At 44.8% G+C, this 25,422-nt stretch overlaps 1 protein-coding gene across 1 annotated transcript in view; it reads left to right on the top strand.

The window, feature by feature from the left end:
* COL4A5 (collagen type IV alpha 5 chain) overlaps positions 1-25,422 on the top strand; it is a 205,167-nt gene that overhangs the window by 104,057 nt on the left and 75,688 nt on the right. Inside the window, exons 29-32 of the mRNA XM_020967263.2 lie at positions 66-216; positions 5,147-5,260; positions 20,350-20,517; positions 21,366-21,455. Of these exons, the coding sequence (XP_020822922.1) occupies positions 66-216; positions 5,147-5,260; positions 20,350-20,517; positions 21,366-21,455 (523 nt within the window). The remainder of the gene's footprint in view (positions 1-65; positions 217-5,146; positions 5,261-20,349; positions 20,518-21,365; positions 21,456-25,422) is intronic.

Below are 25,422 nucleotides of genomic sequence, written 5' to 3'. Positions count from 1 at the left end.
CTAGGGAAACAATGTCTGACTTTGTTCTTTTCTTCCTTCCCCACTCCCACGTGCTGATTCTCAAGGGAGAGCCAGGGCTTGGCCTGCCTGGGCCACCTGGGCTCAGGGGACTCCCAGGTCTCAAAGGAACACCTGGTCCAAAAGGCAGTGCTGGTTTCCCAGGGCCCCCAGGCATCCCAGGGCTCCCTGGCTTGGATGGGCTGGCTGGACCAAAAGGTATGGAGTCTACTGCTTCTTGTTAATTTGCTGAGCTTTTTGTCTTAAGGAGATTTATGCGGGGAACATTCCAACTAGCTGAGAAGCTTACCTTTCCTGCCACATCCATGTTTATAGGATTAACTAACCATCTCATTTTACATATGAGGAAACTGAGGCCCAGGGAAGTAACGGGACTTGCCCAAGGTCATGTGTCAAATCCTAGATCTAGAGCTACAAGTGACCTTGGAGGCCACGTAGTCCAACCCCCTTATTCTACAGAAGGGGAAACTGAGACCCAGGTTGGGAGGTGACTTGCCCAAGGTTTTGTAGAGAGTAAGTGAGAGAGCCAGGAATGAAACCCTGGCCTTCTCATTCCAAAGCCAGAATACAGTGCACCACAATGGCTCCTCCTTGGTTCCCCTAGGTATTCGGGGGAGTAATGACAATTTAGCTGGTTTGACATGCCTTTATTGATTCCAAGTTATTACTTTTCTTCTGCCCCCAAGCTAAGGGGAGGCCTCAGTTCCTTGCAGCAAGCAAGGCTGACCCATACCATAGAGGCCCCCAAGTCTGACATAGCCAACGTAGCTGCCAGAGAAGGCCCCAACCAGAGACCACGTCCTGTTCTTGGTTAAAGCTGCTCATTAACCTTCCTTGTTTAAATAGCTCGAGACTTCATGACCCGCAATACTCAATGAGCTCCCCCAGCTGCAGAATTATGATCCCAGTGTTACAAATCCAGACGTTCTGAATGACAAGCCATGTAATGAATGACCTTCTCCTTTTGTGAATTCCACAGTCCCTTCAACTCCCTTGTATTATCTATTTATAGCATGACCTTGAGAAGGGAGCTGGAGGCCTATTTGAAAATTCTGGGTACCTGACCAGGCTCCTTGTCAGTCTTAGGCAGGAAATCCAGGGTCCTCTCAAAGGAATCCTTGAATACTAAGAGACAGTATAGTATAGAGGAAGGAGAGGCTCCTGGGTCACACCCCTGCTTCCTACCTACCCTGTGCCTCTGGAGGAACATAGGAGCACAAAATCAGAGTTAGAAGGGATTTCACTGGTGATCAGTTCCAGCCAATCCCCGATCCCCACTGCCACATGCTTAGTAAGTAGCCATCCATGGTCTGCTTGAAGAAGCCCACCTTCCGGAAGCAGCTCATCCCACTTTGGGGGAGATCTCATTGTCAGGAAAGCCTTCCTGACAGCAAGCTCAAATTCATCTTCTTAAAAATTCTACCCACTGCTCCTGCTTCTGCCTTTGGAGCCCAAACAGAACAGGTCTGATGACTTTATTCATATGATGGGCTTTTCATACATGTGACCACACCTAACACATCCCCCTAAGTCTTCTCTTCTTTAGGCTAAATATCCCCTGTTCCTTCAACCATCAGTAGTCAGCAAATGTTTATTAAGTGTCTACTATGTGTCAGGCACCGTGCTGGGAACGCAAAAGACAGTCCCTGGCCTCAAGAACTTATAATCTAATGGGAGAAGATAACACATAAAGAGAAGCTGGAAAAGTAGAAGAGGAGGGGGTACTGATGAAGTCCTGCAGCCAGATGGGAAGTGATGAGGTGTCTGCCCTGGACCACCTCCTTAAACAGAGGATCCTTATATGGCATGAACTCAAGGCCCTTTGCCATCCTGGCTGCCTCTACCATATCTCTGTCCTTCCTAACTTGTGGTGGCTAGAGCTGAACAGAAGACTCCAGATGGGATCTGACCAAGGCAGGGTCCAGTGGGACTCCATATGTCAGCGAGCCGCACCCCCTGCTGCAGCCTAGCACTTCCCTTGGCTACCCAATCAACTTGCTAACTCACACTGAGCGTGCAGCAACACGGCCCTACATCTTTGGCCAACTGCTCTCTACTCTGCTCCCCCCACCCCCCACCCCAGCCCAGTAGGTGCTTAACACACATGTATTGATTGATTGACTGATTTTTTGATCAATCTTATATTTGGAAAGTCGATTTTTTGAGAAGCCAAATGTAAGACTTGACATTTATCCCAATTAAATGTAAGCTTATTCGGTTTGGCTCTGTGTTCAAGATTTCTTTGGATCCTGGTGGGTTTGTTCTGCCTCTCAGCTTGGTGTCTGATAATCATGTCATCTATCCTGGCCTAAGTCATCGCTAAAGATGTGAAACACTTAGACGGTCCAGGGCCAAGCCCAAACCCCTGGGGCACTCCACTGGAGAGCTCCTGCCAAGCTGATATCAAATGACTAATAACTCTTGTTAGAGTCCGCTCATTCAACCGGTTTAGAATCTGTCTAACTATAGTATCATCTAGCCCACATTTCTCCACCATTCCCACAGAAATGCCTTGAGAGACCAGTGCTTTTCTGAAACCCAGGTAAATGATGTCAACAGCATTCCCTTCCCCTATAAGTTTATTAGTTGTGTCAAGAAGAGAAACAAGGTGAGTCCAGCATGCCTTGTTCCCTAATGAAGCCTTGCTGGCTCTTTCTCATCCCCACTTCCCTTTCTAGACCTTTTCTGACCACCTCTTTAATAATTCCTTCTAGAATGTTCCCAGAAACTAAAGTCAAGTTCACTAGCTTGTAGTTTGCACTCTCTCTCTCTCTCTCTCTCTCTCTCTCGCTCTTGCTGTTTTTTTGAAAAACAGGATATTTGTCCTTGCCCAGTCATGTAGGTATATCTCCTCTTCTCCAGTATGGCTTAAACCTCCATGCCCTTCCCCTACCCCTAGGCCCCATGGCCTTTTCATTGTTCTTCGTTTCCCTTGCCAGCCCAAACTCATCTTGAGCTTTACTGGGCTTGACCCCATCTGTACCATGCAACATCCTGGTTTTGTATTCATCCTCTGCCCCTCACCCTCCTTTCCATCTTCAGCTCTTTTAAATCTAAGTTGGTTGGTCAATTTCCTATGTGTCCCATTGGTCTCTTCAGACAACAACTGTTTTTCTTCCTCATTGGAATCATTTCTCTTTACATCCTTGGAATTTCGTTCTTGAGCATCTCCTGTCCCTCTTTGGCTGACCGCCCCTGTAGAATTAGTCCATCCAATCCCACCTGTCCTTCCTGTGAACCCTTTGCAATGTACTTTCCCCAAATCTGGGCCATGTGTTAGACTAACCCTGACTTTCTCCTCTCTCACTAGCTCAAGGATGTCTTGGTCACTTCCCTCCGGGGTTCCCATCATTTTCACCCACCCCAGAAACCAGTTCCTGCCTGTTAATGAGAATTGGATCCAGAATAGAATTTCCCCTTGTTAGTATTATATTATCATTAAGGCAGTTTAGGAAGTTCTTAGTTGCTCCATTTTTGGCACAGAGAGAGCTCCAGTCGATGTCTGGATAATGGAAGTCCCCCATTGCCACTCTCTCATGCTGCTTTCTGTGCCAGACTCGTAATCTGTTTCCCAAACTCCTCATCTATTTCTTCTTTCTGTCCAGATGGTCTGTATGACGAGGAAATCGTTCCTGCTTTTCCCTCCATTGATCTTGCCCCAAGTGTTCTCAGCCATGCTTTCTCTGGCTGATTCCTGTTTTTCCTCACCTGAGGACATCCTCCTTATGTGCCACTCCCCTCTCCCCCTTTTAACCTGGCCTGCTTCTTTCGCTTGAAGTCTACCCATCCAGGGCCATCCATCAGGCCTGGACTTCCCCCGACTGTGTCTCAGTGATACGTTGGGGGTCAGTTCTGTCTCCTTGTGTTAGGGGCTGTTATTTCTCTTCTTGTTGCATCTTGAGGTCCTGCTTTTTTCCTCCAGCCCATTCCTTGGGCTTTGTTTCACGTGCCCTTCAAAGGGGCTCAGCTGCTTTCCTTCTTTCACTGTAGCTACTCTAAAATGGGGTCTAGCTTGGTGGATGTACAACAGCAGTTTTCTGCCCCAACTTTGCCTTTGTGAGCCTTAGTTTCCTCTTCTGTTTACACTGATTTCCCTCAGAGGCTCTTTGCAAGGAAAGTGTTCTATAAACCTTATGGGGTCAGAGGGATGGGAGTTATTCTTACCGCTATCTTAGTTTTATTTTTATTATGCACTTTATTTTGAACAATCATCAACAAACGCCGTATAAACATTCTGCTCGACAAAGAAGGACGCTAACGGGGATCATATATGAAACGGAATTATTTTTCATCTAACATGGTGGTAACAAAATAACCTATTTTCAACGTCATGTATGATGTGCTGGAAATGTGCCTGCCTGTGGTTCCCTATCATGAGATATTTGAAAAGATCGACATTCCACCTTTGTCCATCTTTCTCCTGATTTCTCCTAAGGCCTCTCTGCAGAACGCCTTTTGCCTGGAGTGAGTTCTAGGCTTTGAAGAAACAAGGATGGGAATTTAGTTGATTTATTCTTTATATCCTTCCTGAAGGGTAAAATAAAAAAAAAAATCTTGCGGACAGTCAGAAGGCTGACTTGGATCTGGAGGCCCAGCCCTTGGCATATGCCACATAAGATCCTGGTGGCCATGTCTGACTCCTTACCCATATGCCCTGGCTGCTTACCTCTGCTCTTGAAGGCAGCTGGTGGCACAGTGGATAGAGCAGTACGCATGGAGTCAAGAAGACCTGAGTTCAAATCTGGCCTCAAATACTCATTAGCTATGGGACCCTGGGCAAGTCGCTTCACCTCCATCTGCCTCAGTTTCCTCAACTCTAAAATGGGGATCATAAGAACACCCGTCTCTGAAGGTTGTTGTAAGGATCAAATGAGGTAGTATCTAAAATCATTGAGCAAGTCCCTGACTTAATTCCCTACTCCCTTTCCCTTGATGGTTCATGAATGGCAAGCTTTCTAAGGATATGTGTATACTTCCTGCCTCTGCCTGAGCACATGGGTCTTGTGATAGTATATGATATATTCATAACTCCTACAAGTCAATTAGTCTTGTATAAAAATCTTATTATTAACAACTAAACCTGTTCTATATGAAGAAGGACTGAGTTTCTTCCTTTTTTTCTGCGAAGGTGACCCTGGAGCAGTTGGACAGCCTGGACTTATAGGTCCTTCTGGGCCACCAGGAATTGGCCGTCAGGGACATCCAGGACCACCAGGGATTCCTGGACCTCTAGGTCAACCAGGTAGGACTGGGCTAAAGGTGGGTTGTAAATTCCGAAGCCTATATCATATAAGGAACTCATCAACTTGACTCAGTTTAATGTGACAAGCATTCGTTAAGCACCTACTATGTGTCAGGCACATAGTTGTTGTCCTTCATGCTTGAAGAAGACCAAAATGACACCACTCTGTTGGGATCAAGGCACAGTGTGTCCAACTGTGGCTGATCACACCACTATGACCTTGGAATGTTTTACCGCAGGTTGGGCATAGGTAGTCCATGTGAGCATTTTGAGTGGAGGTGTCTCTACATTTGCACATCTCACGTTTCTTTTGAGCTGCTACAATTCTGCTTTGCTCATAGAGCACAGAGCCTTTTTTTGATACAGGCATGCCATACTGGCTTGTGCTGTGCCAGTGTCTTCCATGTCTCATAGTTGATTCCAAAGTTCTTCAGGGAGACCTGGAGAGTGTCCTTGTATCGCTCCTTCTCACCTCCATGTGAGTGCTTGTCTTGTGGGAGTTGTCCCTAAAATAGTCTTTTAGGCTAACGACCATTTAACATTCAGGCTATGTGGCCAGCCCGTCGGAGTTGTGCTCTCTGCAATAGAGTCTGAATGCTTGACAGAGGACCTCAGTGTCCAGTTCCTTTTCAGATGATCTTCAGAATCTTCCTAGGACAATTCACCCAGGTGCATACAAATACAATGAATGAAACAATTCCTACTCTCAAAGATCTTACATTTTATTGGAGGAAACCATGTGTAATTAGGCAACAATTAAGTAAAAATAAAGTAATCTGGGGAAGCAAAAAACCCTGACAATTAGGGGGTCAGAAAAGGCCTTCCATGTAGGCAGTAGGAGTTGAACTAAGCTTTGGATTAGACTGTGAATTCGAAGAGGCAGCTGTGAGGAGAGAGAGCATTCCAGTCTACTCAAAGGTGAAGAGATGGGTTATGGAAGGCCATGCATGAGAAACATTGACTGGATCTGTTTGGCTAGAATGTTGCCTGTGAAGGGGAGTAATGGGAAATCAGTCTAGGAAGAGGGACTTGATCAGATTGTGAAGGACTGGATGTTCCAAACATTTATCCTAGAGGCAATAGAAAGCTACTGAAATATCTTGAGTGAGGGAATGACATATTCGGGCCTGTGTTTTAGGAATATCATTTTGGCACCTGTGTGGAAGATGGGATGGAGAGGGGAGAGACAGGAGGCAAGGAGGCCATTTGGGAGGATGGTGGAGGTGAGAGGCCACAAGGGCTTGAACTGAGGTGGGTGCTAAGTGGAGATTTAAAGAGGCAAGGATGACTTTGACATTGTAAACCCATGTCCCTGGAAGGATACTGGTGAGTGGTACTTGTGATGTTGCTGGAGAAGTTTGTAAGAGGGGTGGGATTTGGGAGGATAGCTTGGGAATTCTGTTTTAAATGTATTGCATTTGAGATACCCATAATAGAGCCAGGAGGATATGCCTACCAAACATTTGGTAACATGGGACTAGAGGACAGGAAGGGGATGCCGACTAGATATGTCTGTCTAGGAGTAATCCGCACAGAGATGATTGAACCCATGGGAGCTGATGACGTTAAGCAAGAGATAGTAGAGGGAGAACAGAAGAAAAGAGGGCCCAGGGCCTAGCCCTCTAGTATACTCATACTTAGAGGGTGTAACCTGGAAGAAGATCCAGCAAAGGAGACTGAGGAGGAGGAGTCAGACAGTTAGGAGGAGGACCAGGGACAAGAAAGAATTCAGGAGGAGTTTCTCAACCCTGTTAAACAATGAGAATGGTTCAGAAGGATGAGGACTGAGAAAAGACCATTGGGTTCAGCAATTAAGAGACTGTTGGTGACCTTGGAGAGAGCAGTTTCTGTCTAGCAATGTGGGCCAAAGCCAGATGCAAGAGGTTGGGAAGTGAGTGGGATTTAGGGAAGTGGAGGCAATGAGTATAGATGGGCTTTTTTAGCAGTGAAAATGAGGAGAGATATAGAAGCATAAGAGGCAGCTGGTGGCTCAGTGGATAAAACATTGGGCGTGGAGTCAGGAAGACCTGAGTTCAAATCCAACACTCCCTAGCTGTGTGACCCTGGAAAAGTCACTTCACCCTGTTCGCCTCAGTTTCCTCATCTGGAAAATGACCTGAAGAAGGAAATGGCAAACCACTCTAATACTTTTGCCAAAAAAAAAAAAGACAAATGGGGTCATAAAGGGTCAGACATGACTGAAACAACTGAATGACAAAATAGAAGCATAGCTTGAGGGAATGACCAGGTCCAGTGGAGGGTTAGTTCTTGTACTTGTTCTGGTTTTTTATAATGGGAGAGCTTTGGACATGTTTATAGGTTGATGGGAATTGCAGAAGGGGCAGAATCCTGGGGGAGATGAGAAGGGATAGAATGAAGGCTATATTGGTGGGAGCAGGGATAGTAAGACTTAGCAAGGATAAGTGTCCCTTTTTGTTAGAGACTGAGGAAGAGGAGGAGAGGATGGGGTATGATGTTGAAGGGATTTGGGTTGTGCAGTGAGGGAAAAGGGAACCTCATGACCATTGGCCTTGATTTCCTGGGACACTGGAAATGAGGTCCTATGAGAGGGAGAGGACAGGGTAGGGTGTGAGTGATTTGAGGAGAGAAGAGAAGGTCTGAAACAGTTGTAGTGGGGAGTGGACTGGGTGGCCAATTGAGAAAGAGTCACAAGACTGCCTCATGGCGTTGAGGGCCTGGTTGAGATTGGACAACACCGTAATTTATAGTGGATCCATTCAGCTTCGTTGTGTGACTCCTTTCAGTAGGGTTCAGCATGCATGTAATCGGTAAAGAACCAGGTAGAAAGGCATAGTGAGTAAAGAGAATCCTACATTTGGAGTCAAGAAGACCTGAGTTCAAATCTGGTCTCAGATACTTACTAGTTGTGTGACCCTGGGCAAGTTACTTAACCCCTCACAGCCTCAGTTTCCTCATCTGTAAAATGGGGATAATGATAGCACCTATCTCCTAGGGCTGTTGTGAGGATTAAGTGAGGTAATATCCATAAGGTGCTTTATAAATCTCAAAGCACTATATAAATACTATCTATTATTATTGTGAAGGAACAACCCGTTCCTCTTCGAGGAAATAGACTTGAGAAAGAATGTGTGTGTGTGTGTGTGTGTGTGTGTGTGTATTTGGATATTTATTTTTATGTTTTTTTTCCATCCATCCTCAGTTCCCCCTCCTTTTTGTTCCAAGTGCCTTTTTCCGGCAGTATAATTCTGGATGTTGGGTGTGGCCATCTATAGAGAAACATTGAAAAATCAAACCGTATATTTTCCAGCCCCCCTGTGATCATCATTTCAGACCTGAGCTGGTATTTTCCAGATATCCAGCTCCCTCCTTGTCTCTCCTCCTCCTCCTCCTCCTCCTCCTTCTCCTCCTTCTCCTTCTCCCCTCCTCCTCCTCCTCCTCCTCTCCCCTTCCCCCTTTATAACCTAAAGACAATCTAGCTTTTCTCCTATTTTTCCATAGCCCTTCTAGAGGAAATTTATCGAGATGTAAACAAATGGGTTTTCTTCCTTAGATAGCGATTCCTATATTCCCCTAGTGTCATTGTTTGCGTGAGTGGGCACTTCCTGAGTTTCTGGCTGCATGGTGATATGAATCCTAATGATCTTAATCTAGGCAGGCCCACTAAGGGCCAACCTGAGGGCAGCATATGCTGTTTTTGTGCGTTTTCTTTGCAAAGCCCTGGAATAATACATCAAATTAAAATGAACGTAGAACATTTAATCCTCCCTTAGAAGTCACATGAATTGATCAGCTAGCTCAGGCTAGATTGAGTTCAGATTTGAGATAGAGAGTATGCTTTCTGACCTTCAGTGGGGGGTTTTACTATTCATTAAACTAAGAGAAAGCTATGGACAGTATTACATATCTGGATGGTCGTTTACTTCTATGGGCATCTGACTTCAGAAATCCAATTTGTGACACGTTGCACCTTTGGGACTTCTCTAGCCTTTCCCCGAGGAGTTCAAAGGTCATGGGTGATTTAAAAGAAAATAACATTAAGACATGAATCTTGAACTGAGTACCTTGAGAATAGCCCATAGAGATGAGTTCCATCCATAGCTCAGAGTAATGAAAGAACTGGTAGGTGGGATTTCAGGGCAGCTGTCTCTAGCGGGGGTCTTTGGCAAGACTGTGGAGAAGAGGAGAGTTGCCACCCAGTTGGAGAAGGCAAATGTTGATTTTCCAAAGGAAGGAAAATGGTATCTGTGAACTCTAGGCCATTAAGCTTGACTTGGATTCCTGGCAAAATTCTTTTTTTTTTTTGCTTTTTTGTAAGTGACTTGCCCAGGGTCACACAGCTAGTAAGTGTCAAGTATTTGGTCTGAGGCCACATTTGAACTCGGGGCCGCTGCTCTATCCACTGTGCCACCTAGCTGCCCCCAAATTCTCCCTTTTTGGCAAGTTTATTAGATTGGTAGGTCAGGGGAACACTGTCAGTACACATGACCTAGATCGTTAGCTCATTGGTTCCTAGACTTAGCCCAGATAGGGGAAGGGACTGGCCCAAGGTCACACAGTCCATAAGTATCAGAAGAAGGATTTAAACCTCGATTTTCTGACTCCAGAGCCAGTGTTTTTAAGCAAAACAATTGATAAAGTCTCTCAGGCTGTTCCTCGGGAAACAGGAAAGAGGTGGGCTAGATACCAGTACAGGTAGGTGAATTTAAAACTGTTTAAATAGAGGAACCTGAACAGTCATTGTTAGTGGTTTGATGTCCCCTCCGCCAGAGTCTCTAGTGGAGTGCCCCAGGGATCTGTGTTTGGCTCTGCCCAGTTTAGTGCTTTTTTATCAATAATTAAGATAATTTAGATAAAGGCAAAGATAGCCTGCTTACTAATTTTGTTCTTTCTTGACCCCAGATCCCACACTCTTTTCCCTACATCGATTCCCATATGGAAGGTTGCTTATCGTCTGTTGGGTTTTTTGTCCAAACCTGTGATTTTATCAGTATGAGCCTCTCCCAATGAGGAAACTCCTAATATCAATGCAGATCAACAACTGTCTTTTGTGGCCTGGTCCTGTGATTTCATTGGTAGACAGGAGAGGAGAGCTTTACTAATACTGTTGCCAGTGGACTGGTTTCAGCACCTCATGGCCTTAGAGAGCTACTTAGGGTTGAAGCGGGGGTTCAAGAAATGAAGGAACTGGCGCGGGGTCCCATAGGCAGAATGGGGCAGAGGCTGGCCTTGAACTCAGGCCTTTGTGACTCCAGGTTGGCCCTCTTTGCACTCTCTTATCCTGCCTCTTTCCTTTCTAGCTAAATCTATACAATTCCTGCTATTTTTGCAAGGAGATTTATCATCACTTTGGAATCCATTTTGAAATTCCTTTTTCTTCCTGGTGCCTATTTCTAACTTTTTTTTTTTATGAGACAATACACAGAGGAAAGTATGCTGTGGACAAGGATGCCATGACAAGGACAGTGCAGTCTTCTTTGTGGGTCAGACTGAAGAGGTGGCATGGTGAGGTCAATAAAGGGTAGGCCTTGAAATCAAGAAGACCTGGGTTCAAGACCTGCCTCTGAAAGATAGTGACTATGGGGCCCTGGGTAAGTCACTAATTGCCCCAGGCAACCTTCTAAGACGATAAGTTAAAGAGCAGGGGCTGAGTTGCTCTTCATCTCTCAGTGCCCCTAAGCAGTTCTCTGACGCTTTATGTTATCCATGAGTTACCAGGCAGCTGAGGCTGAAAACATTTCCCTTCATGGAAGTTTTCATGCCTGGCCCTATTTCTGACTTCCTCTGGACTTCCAACCCTGCTCCCTCTAACACTAGTTCATCCTGGGAGCTCCCAGTGCCTGAGGCCTCCTCTCCCTGGAGTAGTCTACCACCCCTTCTCCCATTGCTGAGTTCGTCCTGGAGCCCCTATTTTGTGGCAGGGGCCAGGCTGATTTGCCTTCATTCTCCTCCTGGCCTTGTTCCTGACTTCATCTGGATTTCCAAACCATGCCTCAAAATGGGTACCTGCAGCTTCCCGCCCCTCCTCAAGCTCCCTTTTGTGTGATGTCTTTCTGCATTAGAATGTAAACTCCTTGAGGGGTCAGGGCTGTCTTCTTTCTTTCTTTCTTTCTTTCTTTCTTTCTTTCTTTCTTTCTTTCTTTCTTTCTTTCTTTCTTTCTTTCTTTCTTTCTTTTTTATCCTCAGTGCTTAGCACAGTGCCTGGCATATAGTAAGTGCTCAATACATGCTTGATCCCTTCCCTCCCTCCCTCCTTCCTTTCTTCTTTCCTTTTTCCTTCCTCCACTGGAGTATGTTGGCATATTGGGGAGAGGGCTCACTTGTTAAACAGCTCAGACTCGTATCATTGATCATGAAATTATAGGTGTCCCTGAATGTGCTCAAAGAATTTATAGCTGGAATAGTCACAGAATGAGAAGATGCAATAATGATGTTCCAAGTGTTGTGGGGAATCCAGAGGCAGGTAACTGAGCCCATCCCATAGGTACTTAGGATCAATGTGGCCTTGCACTGTTGAGTGTCTCCTATTTTCAGCTGTCTGAAGCTTTTAATGCTATAAGGAAAAAAGTTCAACTGAGCCAATCAAATGAGTCTTAATAAAGACTGTGAAATTACTGAAGCTATTATATTCTTAGCAGGCTGGATTTTTTTTTCAAATTTGAATTTATGTTCTTCTAATTCCTGGAAATTTTATCATTCTTTTGCAAATTGGAAAAGATCCTTCCTCAAGTGGCAGGTGGATAGGGCATTCCTTTATACACATTAACCACACTTGCAGATCAGACAATGTCATAGAAATGACTATGCTGCTTTAATTAATTTCCATACTTAGTGCTCTGCCAATCAAACTACCAAGGGGTTACTTTGCAGAACTAGACAAGATGGCAACAAAATTCATCTGGAGGAGGAAAAAAAAAGTCTGTATTCCAGACACTAGACTATCAAGGAAAAGAATGGGGAAGAAAAGCAGGAATGAAGGAGCATCATCAGTCATAGATAGAGGTCATAGAGGGCATAGATTTACAGGTAGAAGAGCCCTCAGAGGCCATTTAGTCTAACCCTCTCATTTTGCAGATGGGGAAACTGAGGCCCAAGGAAGGGAAGTAATTTGCCCAAGGTTACACCCAGGATCCTATATCTAAAGATGGAAGAGACCGCAAAGATCATCCAATTCAGTCCTTTCATTTTACAGAAGAAGAAACTCGGGTGCAGGAAGTTTACTTGTCTAAGTTCATACAAGTAGTCTAAGTACTTCCAGACCTTTTGCCATGTTGTAAAGTAGTAATCATCAAAACTGTTGGGGATTGGTTAAAAAATGGACAAATACATCCGTTGACAAGATTAGATACACAAAAATCAAAAATAGGCCCATTCAGTAGCCCAGTGTTTGATAAGCCCAAGAACATAAACAATTTGTAGAAGGATTCCCTAATGAAGAACTTCTGGGAAAATTGGAAAGCATATTGTTAGAAAACAGGCTTAGGGTAGCATCTCACACCATATACCACAGTAAGGTCCAAATGGAAACACAATTTGAATATAAAAAAGATAGCATCATAGCAAAATTAGATGAGAAGGAAAGGAAGTGCCTTTCACAACTCTAGCTAGGAGAAATTTTTACCAAATAAGGGATAGAGGATATCGTCAAACAGAAATTAGACAATTTCAACTACATAAAATAAAGTTTTGCACAACTACGGTGAATGCAGCAGCTAGGATAAAAATAAAACTATCAATTAGGAAAAAAATTTGCATCAAACATCACTGATAAAAGTCTGACAACCAAGATATAAAGAGAACTAAAAGAACCTGTCCCCAGTGGAGAAGTAGTCCAAGACTGTGAACAATTTTCAGAAGGAAAATTGCAAACTGTCAACAGCCATATAAATTGCTAAGAATAAGAGAAATGCCATTTAAATCATTTCTGAGGTTTCATCAAACACCCAGTACATTGGCAAAGGTGACAGACAATGGAAATACTAAATGTTGGAGGGGCTGTGCAAAGATAGGCATACTCAACTTGAATGAAGGTGGGAATTGACCCAACCATTCTAGAAAATAGTTCAGCATTATATGAGAAAAATCACTAGAAGATTTTGACTCAGTTTTGACTGCTGTACATATACTCCAAAGAGGTCTAAGACAGAAATAAAAGTCCCATAGATACAAAATATTGATAGCAGTGCTTTTGTGCTAGCAAATAAAGGTAAACAAAGAGCCAGAACCAATCATCTTTTAATCTGGCATTATTCAATGTAGTGATCGGTTGATTGGGGGTATCCCCTATCGGGTGATCGGCTGAAAAAAATTTTGTATTTAAATGTAATATAATATTATTGAGCCCTAAGAAATGACAAATGGAGGAATTCGGAGAAGCATAGGAAGACTTACAGGAACAGATCTAGTGAGAAGCAAGCAGTAAGTTAATATACACAGTTACTATAATTCAGTAAACAAAAAGTATGAAAACAAAACCCAACTGTACAATTGTTACATCCAGTCTCCACTCCTGAGAAGAGGTGAGGAAGTGCACCTACCTCCTTTTGTTGGAGAACTAGGAACTCTACCCTCCTACACGGTTGCTGCGTTGGCTGGGTTTGCTTGTTGTGAAGGAAGCCCACTGGACTGGTGTTGTGGGAGGGGGGCATGTTATATCTGGAAATGACTATGAGGTAGAAACAAAAGGCATCGACAAAACTTGTTTTAAAAAGAGCAATGTAGCAGAGACCTTATTGGGAAAGGGTCCTATAATGTCTCCCAGATGGTAGCAAGAGTCATTTGAGCTCAGTGCCACGCTTCGTTATAGGGCTAGGTTAGCCTCCAGGAATTGGTAATTATGGGCTGCAGCAATTCATAGGATCATCGATCCTGTAGAAGGGACCAGTGGAAATTGAGCTGATGTTAGAATCAAAGGAGCTGGCTCAGATGATCGCTAGCTATGTAACTCAACACAAGTCACTTTTTCTTTCTGGTGAAGAGGGGGCTGTTCACTTTTCCTCCTCCTAGATGGTTTCTGAGGTCTCGTCCAGCTTTTGAGCCCTGGCCCTGAGGTCATTTCATTCAGTCTCTTCATTTTACAAAGGAAGAAACCAAGGCCCCAAGAGATGAAGGGACTTGCTCAAGGTCACACGGGTAGGATTTGGAAGGTCTCTCAGAGGCCATTTGGTTCACCCCCTTCATTTCGTAAAGGAAGAAACGGAGGTCTGGGGGGAGGGGGAGGGGAGGGCCTACCTTAAGTTCACACAGGTAGTTAATGCCAGGGCTGGCATTCCAAATCCAACATTCTTTCCACTTCACCAGGAAGCCAGTCAAAAGAGCCAGAACCAATCATCTTTTAATCTGGTATTATTTGATGTAGACATGGCTTAAATTCTTTTATGTACCCTAACAATAACTCCATTGATGTTTTAGAGAAGGTATAATTAAAGGCACAATGATTTAGACTGAACTCAGACGGCTTGAGTTTCGTTTCTTAGGTTACTATTAAGTGTACAAACTCTCCCCTCTTCTACCCACCACAGATTTGTGTGAAATTCGCTCTGTTTCTGTAGGCCAGTGGTCTCCAAAATTTTTTGATTGTGGGATCAGTTAAAAAAAGAATTTGAGGCTAAATCTCAATACATGTTTATTTACTTATTTGCAAATTATATACTTGCACTACTGTGTTAATAATTATGTACATTCTAAAACTTACACAAAAACTAGATGTTGAAAACAGGATGAGATGAAAATGAAATAACATTTGATCATAGGAGTCACTGGAGTTTATTGAAAAGAGAAGGCAGTGACATGGTCAGACCTACGCTTTTAGAAAAATCACTTTGGCAGCCGAGTGAAGAATGGCCTGGAGTGGGGAAAGGCTTGAGGCAGGGGGACCAATTAGGAGAGAGGTAATGAGGGCCTTTCCCAGGGTGGTGGCGATGTGAGTGGAAAGAAGGGGACAGATTCAAGATGTTAGAGAAAGAGAAGAAACGACAAGGTTTGGCAGCTGATCAGATATGTGGGGTGAGAAAGAATAAGCAAGGGAAGACGACTCTGAGGTTGTGAACCTGAAGGATGGTGGTATCCTTGACAGTAATAAGACAGCTTAGAAGAAGGGTGCATTTGGGGAGCAAGATGAGGTAATTAGAACTGTGAAGTATATTGCAACCCATCTATGCCTGCTCATCTTGTGTGGCTCATTCTGTCCCAGTCAAAATGAAAAGGGGTAGGAGGGGACTCGCCATCAGTGCACTGGAACTAGAGTTTTCCCTCTGAGGGGCCTCTGGCAGGGATGATCTGCCGTTCAAGGGGGGGTAGCTTGGTAATTTCCCCAATGGTACCTGCACAGCTGCTGCTCTGTACCCAGGTTACAACTGCCCGAAGGGGTGATGCCTGGTGCAGAAGTGGGGAAATGGGGAGCTTTTGAGGTGGAGGATGGGAGCAGAGTGTGGGGGGGTGTTGGAGGAGGATAAGGGTGGATAGATGTGCTTTTGTGTTAGAGACAAGCCCCATGATTGGCAATCAAAGGGAAGGGTACGCACCCTTCCACCCTCCGTTTGGTTGATTACACACTTCTCGAGATCAGATCACAGCCACTGTAGGGTGAGACTTCCTTGTCCTCACTTTAGAGACCACCACTCTAGACTAAACCTCCAAAAGACCTTCTCCCTCAACCTATTATATACATTTCTTGCCAAGCAGCCATAGCAGGATGGTGTATTAAAATGAGTGATGGACCTGGAATCAGAAGATCAAGGTTCAAATCATCTCTGTGGGACTTAAGCACGTGGTTCTGGACAAATTATACAGTCTCTCTAAGCTTTGACACATTCTCATCTACGAAATGGGGTTAATACTTTCCCCATCTACCACATGTGGTTGTTATGAGGAAAACTTAAATCTAGATGGGCAGTGGATGGAGAACTGAACCTGGAACCAAGAGGACTTGAGTTCAAATGTGGCCTCAGATACATGCTAGCTGTGTGACCCTGGGCAAGTCAGTTAACCTCTGTTTGCCTCAGTTTCGTCGTCTGCAAAATGAGCTGGAGAAAGAAATGGCAAACTACTCCAGTATCTCTGCCAAGAGAACCCCAAATGAGGTCATGAAGAGTTGGACATGCCTGAAAAACACTATGTAAATAAGAGTCAGTACATTGTGAGCTGGGCATCACAGAAAACCTAACATTGATCCCTACATATAAAGTATGCCTAAAGTCTTAGTGCATACTTAGTGTTATTAAAGTTAAAAAAATATAAAATAGTACTTTTTATTCTATTCTTAAGTTTTAAATAAGATATTTTATTAACGACTTTTTATATTTATATCAAATATACCACCCTCTATCAGTACTTCCCTTTAATGAAGGAACAGTTAATCAAGTCAAATGACAAGGAGACTGGGACTAATAGTGTATACCACTTTCTGCACCCATAGTACCCCCCTTCTCCCATGAGAGGAAGGATATGTGTTTCATCATTTATTTTCTAGCTCTGAGATTGGTGATTGTAGGTCATCAGAGTTCTGCTGCTTTATGGTGTTTCTTTCATTTGTATTTTTGCAGTCTCCTAATTCTCTTTCACTCTATCTGTCAGTGCAAGTATTCTCATATTTCTTTGAATTCCTGATGCGGTTGGCTTTTTTTACAGTCCAATAGCATTCCATTGCCTTTATGTATCACAATTGTTGTTCTTTTTTGAAAGCCTTTTCATTGAAGTCTTTCCAGTTTGAACCAAGCCAGGATATTTTCCCCTAATTTGTTGTCTTCTGTTTATTTATTAGTGTAGTTGTTAACTTGAAGCCTATTTCAATCAATCAAACAAATATTAAGCGCCTACCTGAGGCAGCTAGGTGACACTTTGCACGGAGCAATGAGCCCGAAGTCAAGAAGACCTGAGTTCAAATCCAGCCTGAGACATTTACTAGCTTTGCGTCCCTGGGCAAGTCACTTCACTGCTGTCTACCTCAGTTTCCTCAAATGTAAAACAACACCCACTTCTCAGAGTGGCTGTGAGGATCAAACAAGATAATGTTTGTAAAAGGGGCTTAGCATACTGCCTGGCACATAGCAGGTGCTTAATAAATGTTGATTCCCTTTCCCCCTTCCCTCACAGGGGGAGACAATGTAGGATCATAGCTCCAGAGCTGAAAAGGGTCTTAAAGACTAGCTAATCCAACCCCCTCACTTTACAGATGAGGAAACTGAGGTCTAGGGAAGAAACGTGACTTGCCCAGGGTCATACAGTAAGTATCTGATACAGGATTTGAACCCAGATCTTCCTGACTCTAAGTCCAGTGCCCTATGACATCTTCTTGTACAAAACAGAGGCCAGAGCTAACTAGGGACAGCGATGGACTGCAACAGCTGGACCTGTGCTTCAGGAGCGCCCCTTTGACAGCTGTGTGGAGGATGGGCTGGAGAAGGGAGACATGGGAGGTGTGGAGACCAATTAGGAAGCTAATGCAATAGTCCAGGCAATTTGCATTTATTCATTATTCGAGGTATTGACAGCTCTGACATTGCTAGAAAAAAGCGGTTTTTGAATGTAATTTCAGCAGTCAAAGATAATCTACACTGGGTTTCAGTGGTGTTCATTAGTGCAGAGAGCTACCATTTCTCTTTTTGCATTTATGTTTTTCTGTTGCACGTATACAAAACATCAAGCACATTTTAGGCCTTCTGATGAAACAGTAACTATCACCAATGCATCGCTTTCCCCCAAACTCAAATTTTGTTAATAGCATCTGGTTCATTTGAATGAAAGGTTTGTGTTTCAATATAGGCTGAAATACAGAGCACTGGCTAGAAGGGAGCAGCACCAGTGGGGGGGGGAGGGCGGGGGAGCGAAAGGAGGGAGAGAAGGAGGGGAGAGTGCAAGGGGGGCAGGGGCAGCGGGGAGAGAGAGGAGGATGGAGATGGAGGGAGAGACAGACAGCGGGAGATGGGGGAGAGAGAGAGAAGGAGAATAGAGGAGAGGAAGGAAGAGAGGGAGAGAGAAGAATGGAAATGGAGGAAGAGACAGATGAGGGAGAGGGAAGAAAGAGAGAGGGGGAAGTGGAGGGAGAGAAAGGGGAAGAAAGATGGAAAGAGAGGAGCAGAGGAAAAAGGAGAGGAGGATGGAGATGGAGGGGGGGAGAGACAGACGGCAGGAGATGGGAAGAGAAGAAGAGAGGAGAGGAGGGAAGAGAGGGAGAGAGGAGGATGGAAATGGGGGAAGAGACAGATGGGGGAGAGGGAAGAAAGAGAGGATGGAGGTGGAGGGAGAGAAGGGGGAAGAGAGATGGAAAGAGGAGCAGAGGAAAAAGAAGGGGAGAGAGAGAGGAGTAGAGGGAAGAGAAGGAGAGGAGGAGGATGGAGATGGAGGGAGAGATGGGGGAGAGGGAAGAAAGAAGGGAGAGAGAGGAGGTGGGGAGGAGGGGAGAAAGAGATGGATGGAGATGGAGGGGGGGAGAAGGATGGGGATGTAGGAAGAGAGATCGGGGAGGGAGGGAAGAAAGAGAGAAAAGGGGAAGAGAAGAGGGATGGGGGGGAGTGAGAGAGAGAGATGGAAAGGGAGAGGGAGAGAGAGACAGCAAGAAAGAATAGTCTCTCTGCTTGGTGTTGTAGTGGTGCTTGCATACAGGTTCCAGTCTGAATTGCATTGAACATTCCTCTAAACCCTAGTTTTTCTCCTCTTTCTCGCTCAAATGTTTCAGCCCAAACCCCTTTCAGATGCCTAAAGGGGCACCTCCATTTTATTGATGAGGGCCTTGTTGTTCAGAGAGGTCCTGATTCGCTCAGGGTGACCCAGCTTGTAAATGGTAGAAGGAAGATTAGGATCACAGGTTTACAGATCTCAGGCTACAAGGAATGTCAGGGACCATTTAGCCAACACCCTCATTTTATAGTCAAAGAAACTGAGGCAGAAGGAGCTTGTAACTTGCCTCAGAACCCTGGTCTTTTATCTTACCAAGTTGGGTTTCTATAGAAATAGATGCTGTTGTCTTGTCAGGTTGGGATGACGTTCTGTGGCCCCATCCTGTGGTTCCTCACCCTACCCCAAAGGGCGTAGGGTTTGGAGTCAGAAAACCTGCGTTGAAATCCCAGGCCTAACCCTCCTTGTTGCCTGGGGGACTTTAGGCAGCTCCCTGGGCCTCAGTTACCCTCTCTGTAAACCCAGGGGGTTGGGCTCCACTTCAAGGGTCCCTTCTAGCTCTGTTTAGAATCCCATGAATTGACTCTTTTTCTTCGAAATTCTTATTTGCTATCTTTTGGGTTGGGCTCACCTTCTTTTCTGAATCTATCCCTTTCCCTTCTCAGAGAGCCATCCCTTGTAACCAAGAATAAAAAGTGGGGGTGGGGAGAAGCAATTTAGAAAATCCCAGCACATCAACTATACCTAAAATATATATGCAATATACACCACACGTAGCCCTCCACCCACCTTTTGAAAGAAGGGAGGGAGGTACATTTTTTTCCTGACTCTTTTCCAGGGACACGTTGGATCATTATAATAGCAGTCAGAAGTAATTTAATTTTTCAAAATGCTTTATTGATGTTTTTTTAAAAAACCTCGTTGTTGCTTCCCAATTAGTTCCCATCCATTAGAACTGTCCCTTGTTACAAAGAGTTGCAGGTAAGCCATACTTCCTGATCCAGCCTAGGGGCTGGCATCCAAATTGAGGAGAGAGGCCCACTTCCCCATGAGCCCTCTGGAGTCCCCTTGGTCACTGTATCGATCTGAACTCTGCCGTTTTTTCCTCCCCATCCCCCTTTTACGTTATTGTGATCATTGTCTACTGCTAATCATTAATGCTCTCTGTGACTCTTCTCTAAAATCTTCATGTTACAAAAAAAGAATGCATGCTTCCTATACCTTTTTTGCTCACATAATTCCTTGGGGATTTATAGTAATGTGTCCTAGAAAGAAATGGTAACCTTATACATGGTCTTGAAAAAATCGAAAATAGGTGATTCTGAGATCATTTTTATCCTTCCACATCCCCAAATGTGGCTACCTTCAGGCTGGGTTTACACTGGGCAGTGTTCTGTCAGGGTTTGCTGGGAGAGGTCCTTTGCTGGAAAGTAAGCATGGGTCTTCGAATGACGGAGCAAAGCAGAGGTTGATCATATGTGTATTATATCATCCAGGCTTGCCGGGAGCCCCAGGAGGAAAGGGAGACCCAGGACCCCCTGGGTTTGATATCTCAGGGCCTCCTGGTGAGAGAGGCCCTCGAGGCATTCCTGGAACACCTGGTATCATGGGGCCTCAAGGTTCCCCAGGGCCCCCGGGACAAGATGGTGCCCCTGGGCTTTCAGGTAATTAAAAAATGTTTCTTTCTGATTACTGCGAATTGTTACCGTTGACAGTATGTAGGTGGGTTGGTCTTACTCAGCATGTGGCGTTACATATGGCTGGCTATCCTTTAGGAACCGTTAGGGAGTTGGATGGGACTGCTGTGTGAAATAGGATCCCAGACCTAGGGCTGGAAGGGATCTCCAAGGCCAACTAGGACAACCCCCTCATTTTACAGAGGGGGAAACTGAGGCCCAGAGAGGGGAAGTGACTTGCCCAAGGTCACGCATAGGCTTATAGATCTAGAGTTGGGAGGGACCTCAGAAGCCAGCTAGGCCAACCCCCTCATTTGACAGAGGGGGAAACTGAGGCCCGGAGAGGGGAAAAGACTCATCCAAGATAACAATAAGATTATAGGTTTAGAACTGGAAGAGAAATTAGGGGGCATCTAGTCCAGTCTTCTCACATACACATAAGGAAACTGAGGCCCAGATCACAGAGGTGGTAGAGATGACCATTTTATTCCACATCCTGGAATCTTTTTGGCTCCCAAGCACATGGAATAAAATGAGCATCTCCAATGTCTCTGTCATTTCCTACCTCCTTGACTCCAGGCAAGTCTCTCTGGGGCCTTGGTTTCCTCATTTGTGAGATGAGGAGTGAGTTAGCCGTCAAAGTCCCTTCTAGATCTGTGTGTTTCTTCCTCTGCGAAATGAAGGGAAGGGGTCAGACTAGATGGTCTCTGAGCCTCCCTCCACCTCTAAATCCATGTTCCTGCTATGTCTTTCTCTGGTCAGAGGCAAGTGAGAATCCCTCACAGACATTCTTTGAGGTTTTGTCTAGAATAACTTTGCTGATTCACTGCTTCTAGGTGCCAAAGGTGAAATGGGGAAGTTGGGGCCTCCAGGACCACCGGGACCTTTAGGAATTCCTGGAAGGAATGGTATTCCTGGCTTGAAAGGTAACATTTGGCTGCATGTTTTATGTGAGAGGGCATGTTCTCTTCCCCTTGCGAAAATGAAATATGAGAGAGATTTTCATTGGACAACATAAGGGGGGGGCGCATCTGCTTGACATGCTTTTCTAAGCGACATGAACTATTTCTGTTGGACACAAACATTTTGTTGCAAAATTAATGTAGATCCCATATGTTTTTAAATGGGATTTTTAGGTTAAAGTCATAAAATGTAGGGCTCGAATGTTATACCCCTTCTCATTGATACCTAGAGCCACTTGTAAGCAGGCACACATTATTAAAAAAAATCACAGCCATCTGTTGTGAGCTCCTTCTTCTCCTCAATCCCACCCTTCATAACCCCTCAGCATCATCCCTCGCTTTTTCATCTTTTGCTCCAGGCTTTAAGGAAGAGGTTATCCTTCGGGGCATGGCCCCAATCCTATCCTTCATCCCATCTGCTCCCATCTTCTCCAGGAACTCAGCCCTTCTATCATCCATCTCCTGTCTTCTCTTCATTTTCTAGCTCTCCTTATCCACTGGCTCCTTTCCTACTGCTTGCAAACATTGCCAGGTGGTCCCTCATCCTTGAAAAACCTGGCACCCTCTCAAAATGCTCTACAGTTTTACTACCTCTTACAGCCAAACTCCTACAAGAAACTTGTCCCTACTCATTGACGCCACTTCCTATCCTCTTCTGATCTCCTCACTCTCCCAAAAGTGCTCTCTCTCTCTCTCTCTCTCTCTCTCTCTCTCTCTCTCTCTCTCTCTCTCTCTCTCTCTCTCGACCTATGTCTTGCCATTGGACTCCGATGACTTAGGAGGAGACAGTGAGGCTGATGCCTTTGCACAGGCCTCCCTCACTTAAATCTAGTTCACTTGCAAGCCCTGTTGTCGTTGGTTCTCTTCGAGAACAAAGGACAAATAGTGATAATCACTGTTTGCTTATTTGCCTAATCTAATGTCCTTTTCTCAATTCTCATCCTTCTTGCCCTTTCTGTAGCATCTGACGCTGTTGACCACATATGCCTCCTGGGTCCTATCTCCTACCTGGGTCTTCTTGACAGGGCTCTCTCCCCATTCTTTTTTCTTTCTTTCTTTCTTTTTTTTTTTTAAGGCAGTTGGGGTTAAGTGATTTGCCCAGGGTCACACAGCTAGTAAGTGTCAAGTGTTTGGTCTGAGGCCTGATTTGAACTCAGGTCCTCCTGACTTCAGGGCCAGTGTTCTATCCACTGTGCCACCTAGCTGCCCCCAATGTTTTTTTTTTAGGCAATTGGAGTTAAGTGACTTGCCCAGGGTCACACAGCTAGTAAGTGTCAAGTGTTTGGTCTGAGGCCTGATTTGAACTCAGGTCCTCCCGACTTCAGGGCCAGTGTTCTATCCACTGTGCCACCTAGCTGCCCCCAATGTTTTTTTTTTAGGCAATTGGGGTTAAGTGACTTGCCCAGGGTCACACAGCTAGTAAGTGTCAAGTGTTTGGTCTGAGGCCTGATTTGAACTCAGGTCCTCCTGACTTCAGGGCCAATGTTCTATCCACTGTGCCACCTAGCTGCCCCCAATTTTTTTTTTTAGGCAATTGGGGTTAAGTGACTTGCCCAGGGTCACACAGCTAGTAAGTGTCAAGTGTTTGGTCTGAGTCTGGATTTGAACTCAGTTCCTCCTGACTTCAGGGCTGGTACTGTATCTACTGTGCCACCTAGCTGCCCCCTCTCTCTCTCTGTTCTTCTCCTATCTCTCTGGCCATTCCTTCTCCATCTCCTGTGCTGCAGCATCTTTCAGATTTCACTCTTTGTGCATGCATATACCACAGGGCTCTGTCCTCGGCCTTAATCTACATATCCAGCCATCATCTCCCTCTCGAGTTCCGGCCTCACCCCACTAACTGCCTTGTAGACATTTTTAACCAAATGTCCTGTCGGCATCTCAAATGCAACATGTCCGAAGCAGGCCTCATTATCTTCTCCCTCTCCCCAGGCTGCTTCCTGATTTCCCTATTTCCATTGAGGGCACTACAGCAGCGTTCCCAGTCACCCCAGCTTCCAACCAAGGTGTCATGCTCTTCATCCTCACTCATCCCCTCACTCCCGATCATTCACCAAGTTTCATTATCCCTCCCCAACATCTCTCAAATCCACCCTTCTTGTCTCCACTCACATAATAACCACCCTTCTCTAGGTTATACCTCCTAATTGGCCTCTCAGCCTCCAAAGCCCTCCCTCCATTCCACTGTCTACCCGACACTGAAGTGTTATTCCTCTAACACAGCTCTGACATGTTCCCCTGTCACAGAAATTCCGGCAGCTTCCTTTGGCCTCTAGCAGCAAATACAAGCTCCGCTGCTCTGTTTGGCATTTTCAGCCTTTCATAATGCTTGAAATAGCCACTCACTTAAGGTGAGTATTCATGTATTGCTGCTGGTTTAATTTCTTTTACAGCCTAATTAGGGCCTGGAGAGTATGATTTTTTTAAATATTTAAAAATTTCTGGCACATATTTATCCTCATCTTTGCAAAATTGACTTTTGCAAAGCTGCCATAAAGACACTTCCTTAATTTGTGTGAATTCCAGTGGTAATTTGGAAAATCTATCCCTCTAAGTTATTGCCAAATCCCATTAGCTTTAAAGAGTCATTCAAATATGTTTTGATAATTGAACAGTTAGAAGCCCAAGTCGAGGGGCAGCGGAGAGAAAAGACTTCTAGTGTCCCAGATAAGGCTGAGCTGAGGGGCACGCTGCTGGGCTCTGTGGGGGGCCACTAGAGAGACCCTAAAGAGAGCTTCATTGAGTGGACTGAGCCCATGCTTGGACTTCTCCTCAGCCCCATTGGGACCGGGCAGCCTGAAGGAACCAGAAGTGGAGGAGGAGGAAGGTGATGAGAGCTGGTACTTATTAGACACTTACTGTTTGCCAGGCACTGTGCTATGTGCAGGACATGGAAAGAAAATGCAAAAATAGCCCCTGCCCTCGAAGGGCTTCCATTCTAATGGGGGAGACAATATATATGTAATACAAAAATAGACCCAAGGTGGTTCCTCCTATTGGTTCTAATTCTTACTTACAATATCACTAATGTGAAAATATGTTTAATAGGAATGTATATGTATAGCCTATATCAGATTGCGAGCTGTCTTGGGGAGGAAGGGGGAGAAAAATTTTAAACTCAAAAGCTTATGGAAGTGATTGTTGATAGATCAAAATAAATTAATAAAAAATTAATAATAGAATAATAAATAAATAAATAATGAAACATAAAATAATAATAAATTAATAATAATAATAAAAAAAAGAATAGACCCAAGGGAATTTTGTTGGTGGGGAGTATTAGCACTGGGGGAAGAAGGCCTCCTAGAAATGTGGGGGAGTCATGAAGGAAGCTGAGGATTCCAAGACACAAATGAGGAGGGACAGCTTTCCAGGCATCTGTGGCTAGACTGGAGAGTGTATAGAGGAGGGGATGGTGTCAGAAGATTAGGCAGGAAGAAGGCCGTGAAGAACATTGCCAGCTAGCTGAGTTTGTATTTGATCCTGGAGGCAATAGGGAGCCCCTGGCCCTTCTTGGTCAGACCTGGGCTTTAGGAGGATCACTTTGGGGACTGAGTGGAGGAGACTGGAGGCAGGAAGGCTGATTAGAAGACTCTTGTGATTGTCCAAGTGAGAGTCAATGAGGGAGGGCCTGCGCCAGGGGGCTGGCTGTGGGAATGGAGGGAAGGGGATGCATATGAAAGATGTTGTAGTTAGAAAGCCTATGATTTGGCAGTTAATCAGATGTGCGAATGAAGACTGGGCTAGGCCCTGGGCTAGACGCTGGAAATAAAAGACTGAAATGAAACATTCTCTGTCCTCAAAGAGTTTGCATTCTATAAGCATGTAAAGAGACTGTGTCAGGAAATGACCTAATGCAAGGAGGCATACAAAGGAATTGGAGGAGATGAGAAGCCCAGAAGTTGTAGGCATGCTTTTGCAGTCAGAGGAT

The sequence above is a fragment of the Phascolarctos cinereus genome, unplaced genomic scaffold, assembly GCF_003287225.1.
Source record: "Phascolarctos cinereus isolate Bilbo 61053 unplaced genomic scaffold, phaCin_HiC Scaffold_8;HRSCAF=390, whole genome shotgun sequence".
NCBI lineage: Eukaryota > Metazoa > Chordata > Mammalia > Diprotodontia > Phascolarctidae > Phascolarctos > Phascolarctos cinereus.
The sequence above is the reverse complement of the archived record's forward strand: the minus strand, read 5'-3'. Positions and strand labels throughout refer to the sequence as shown.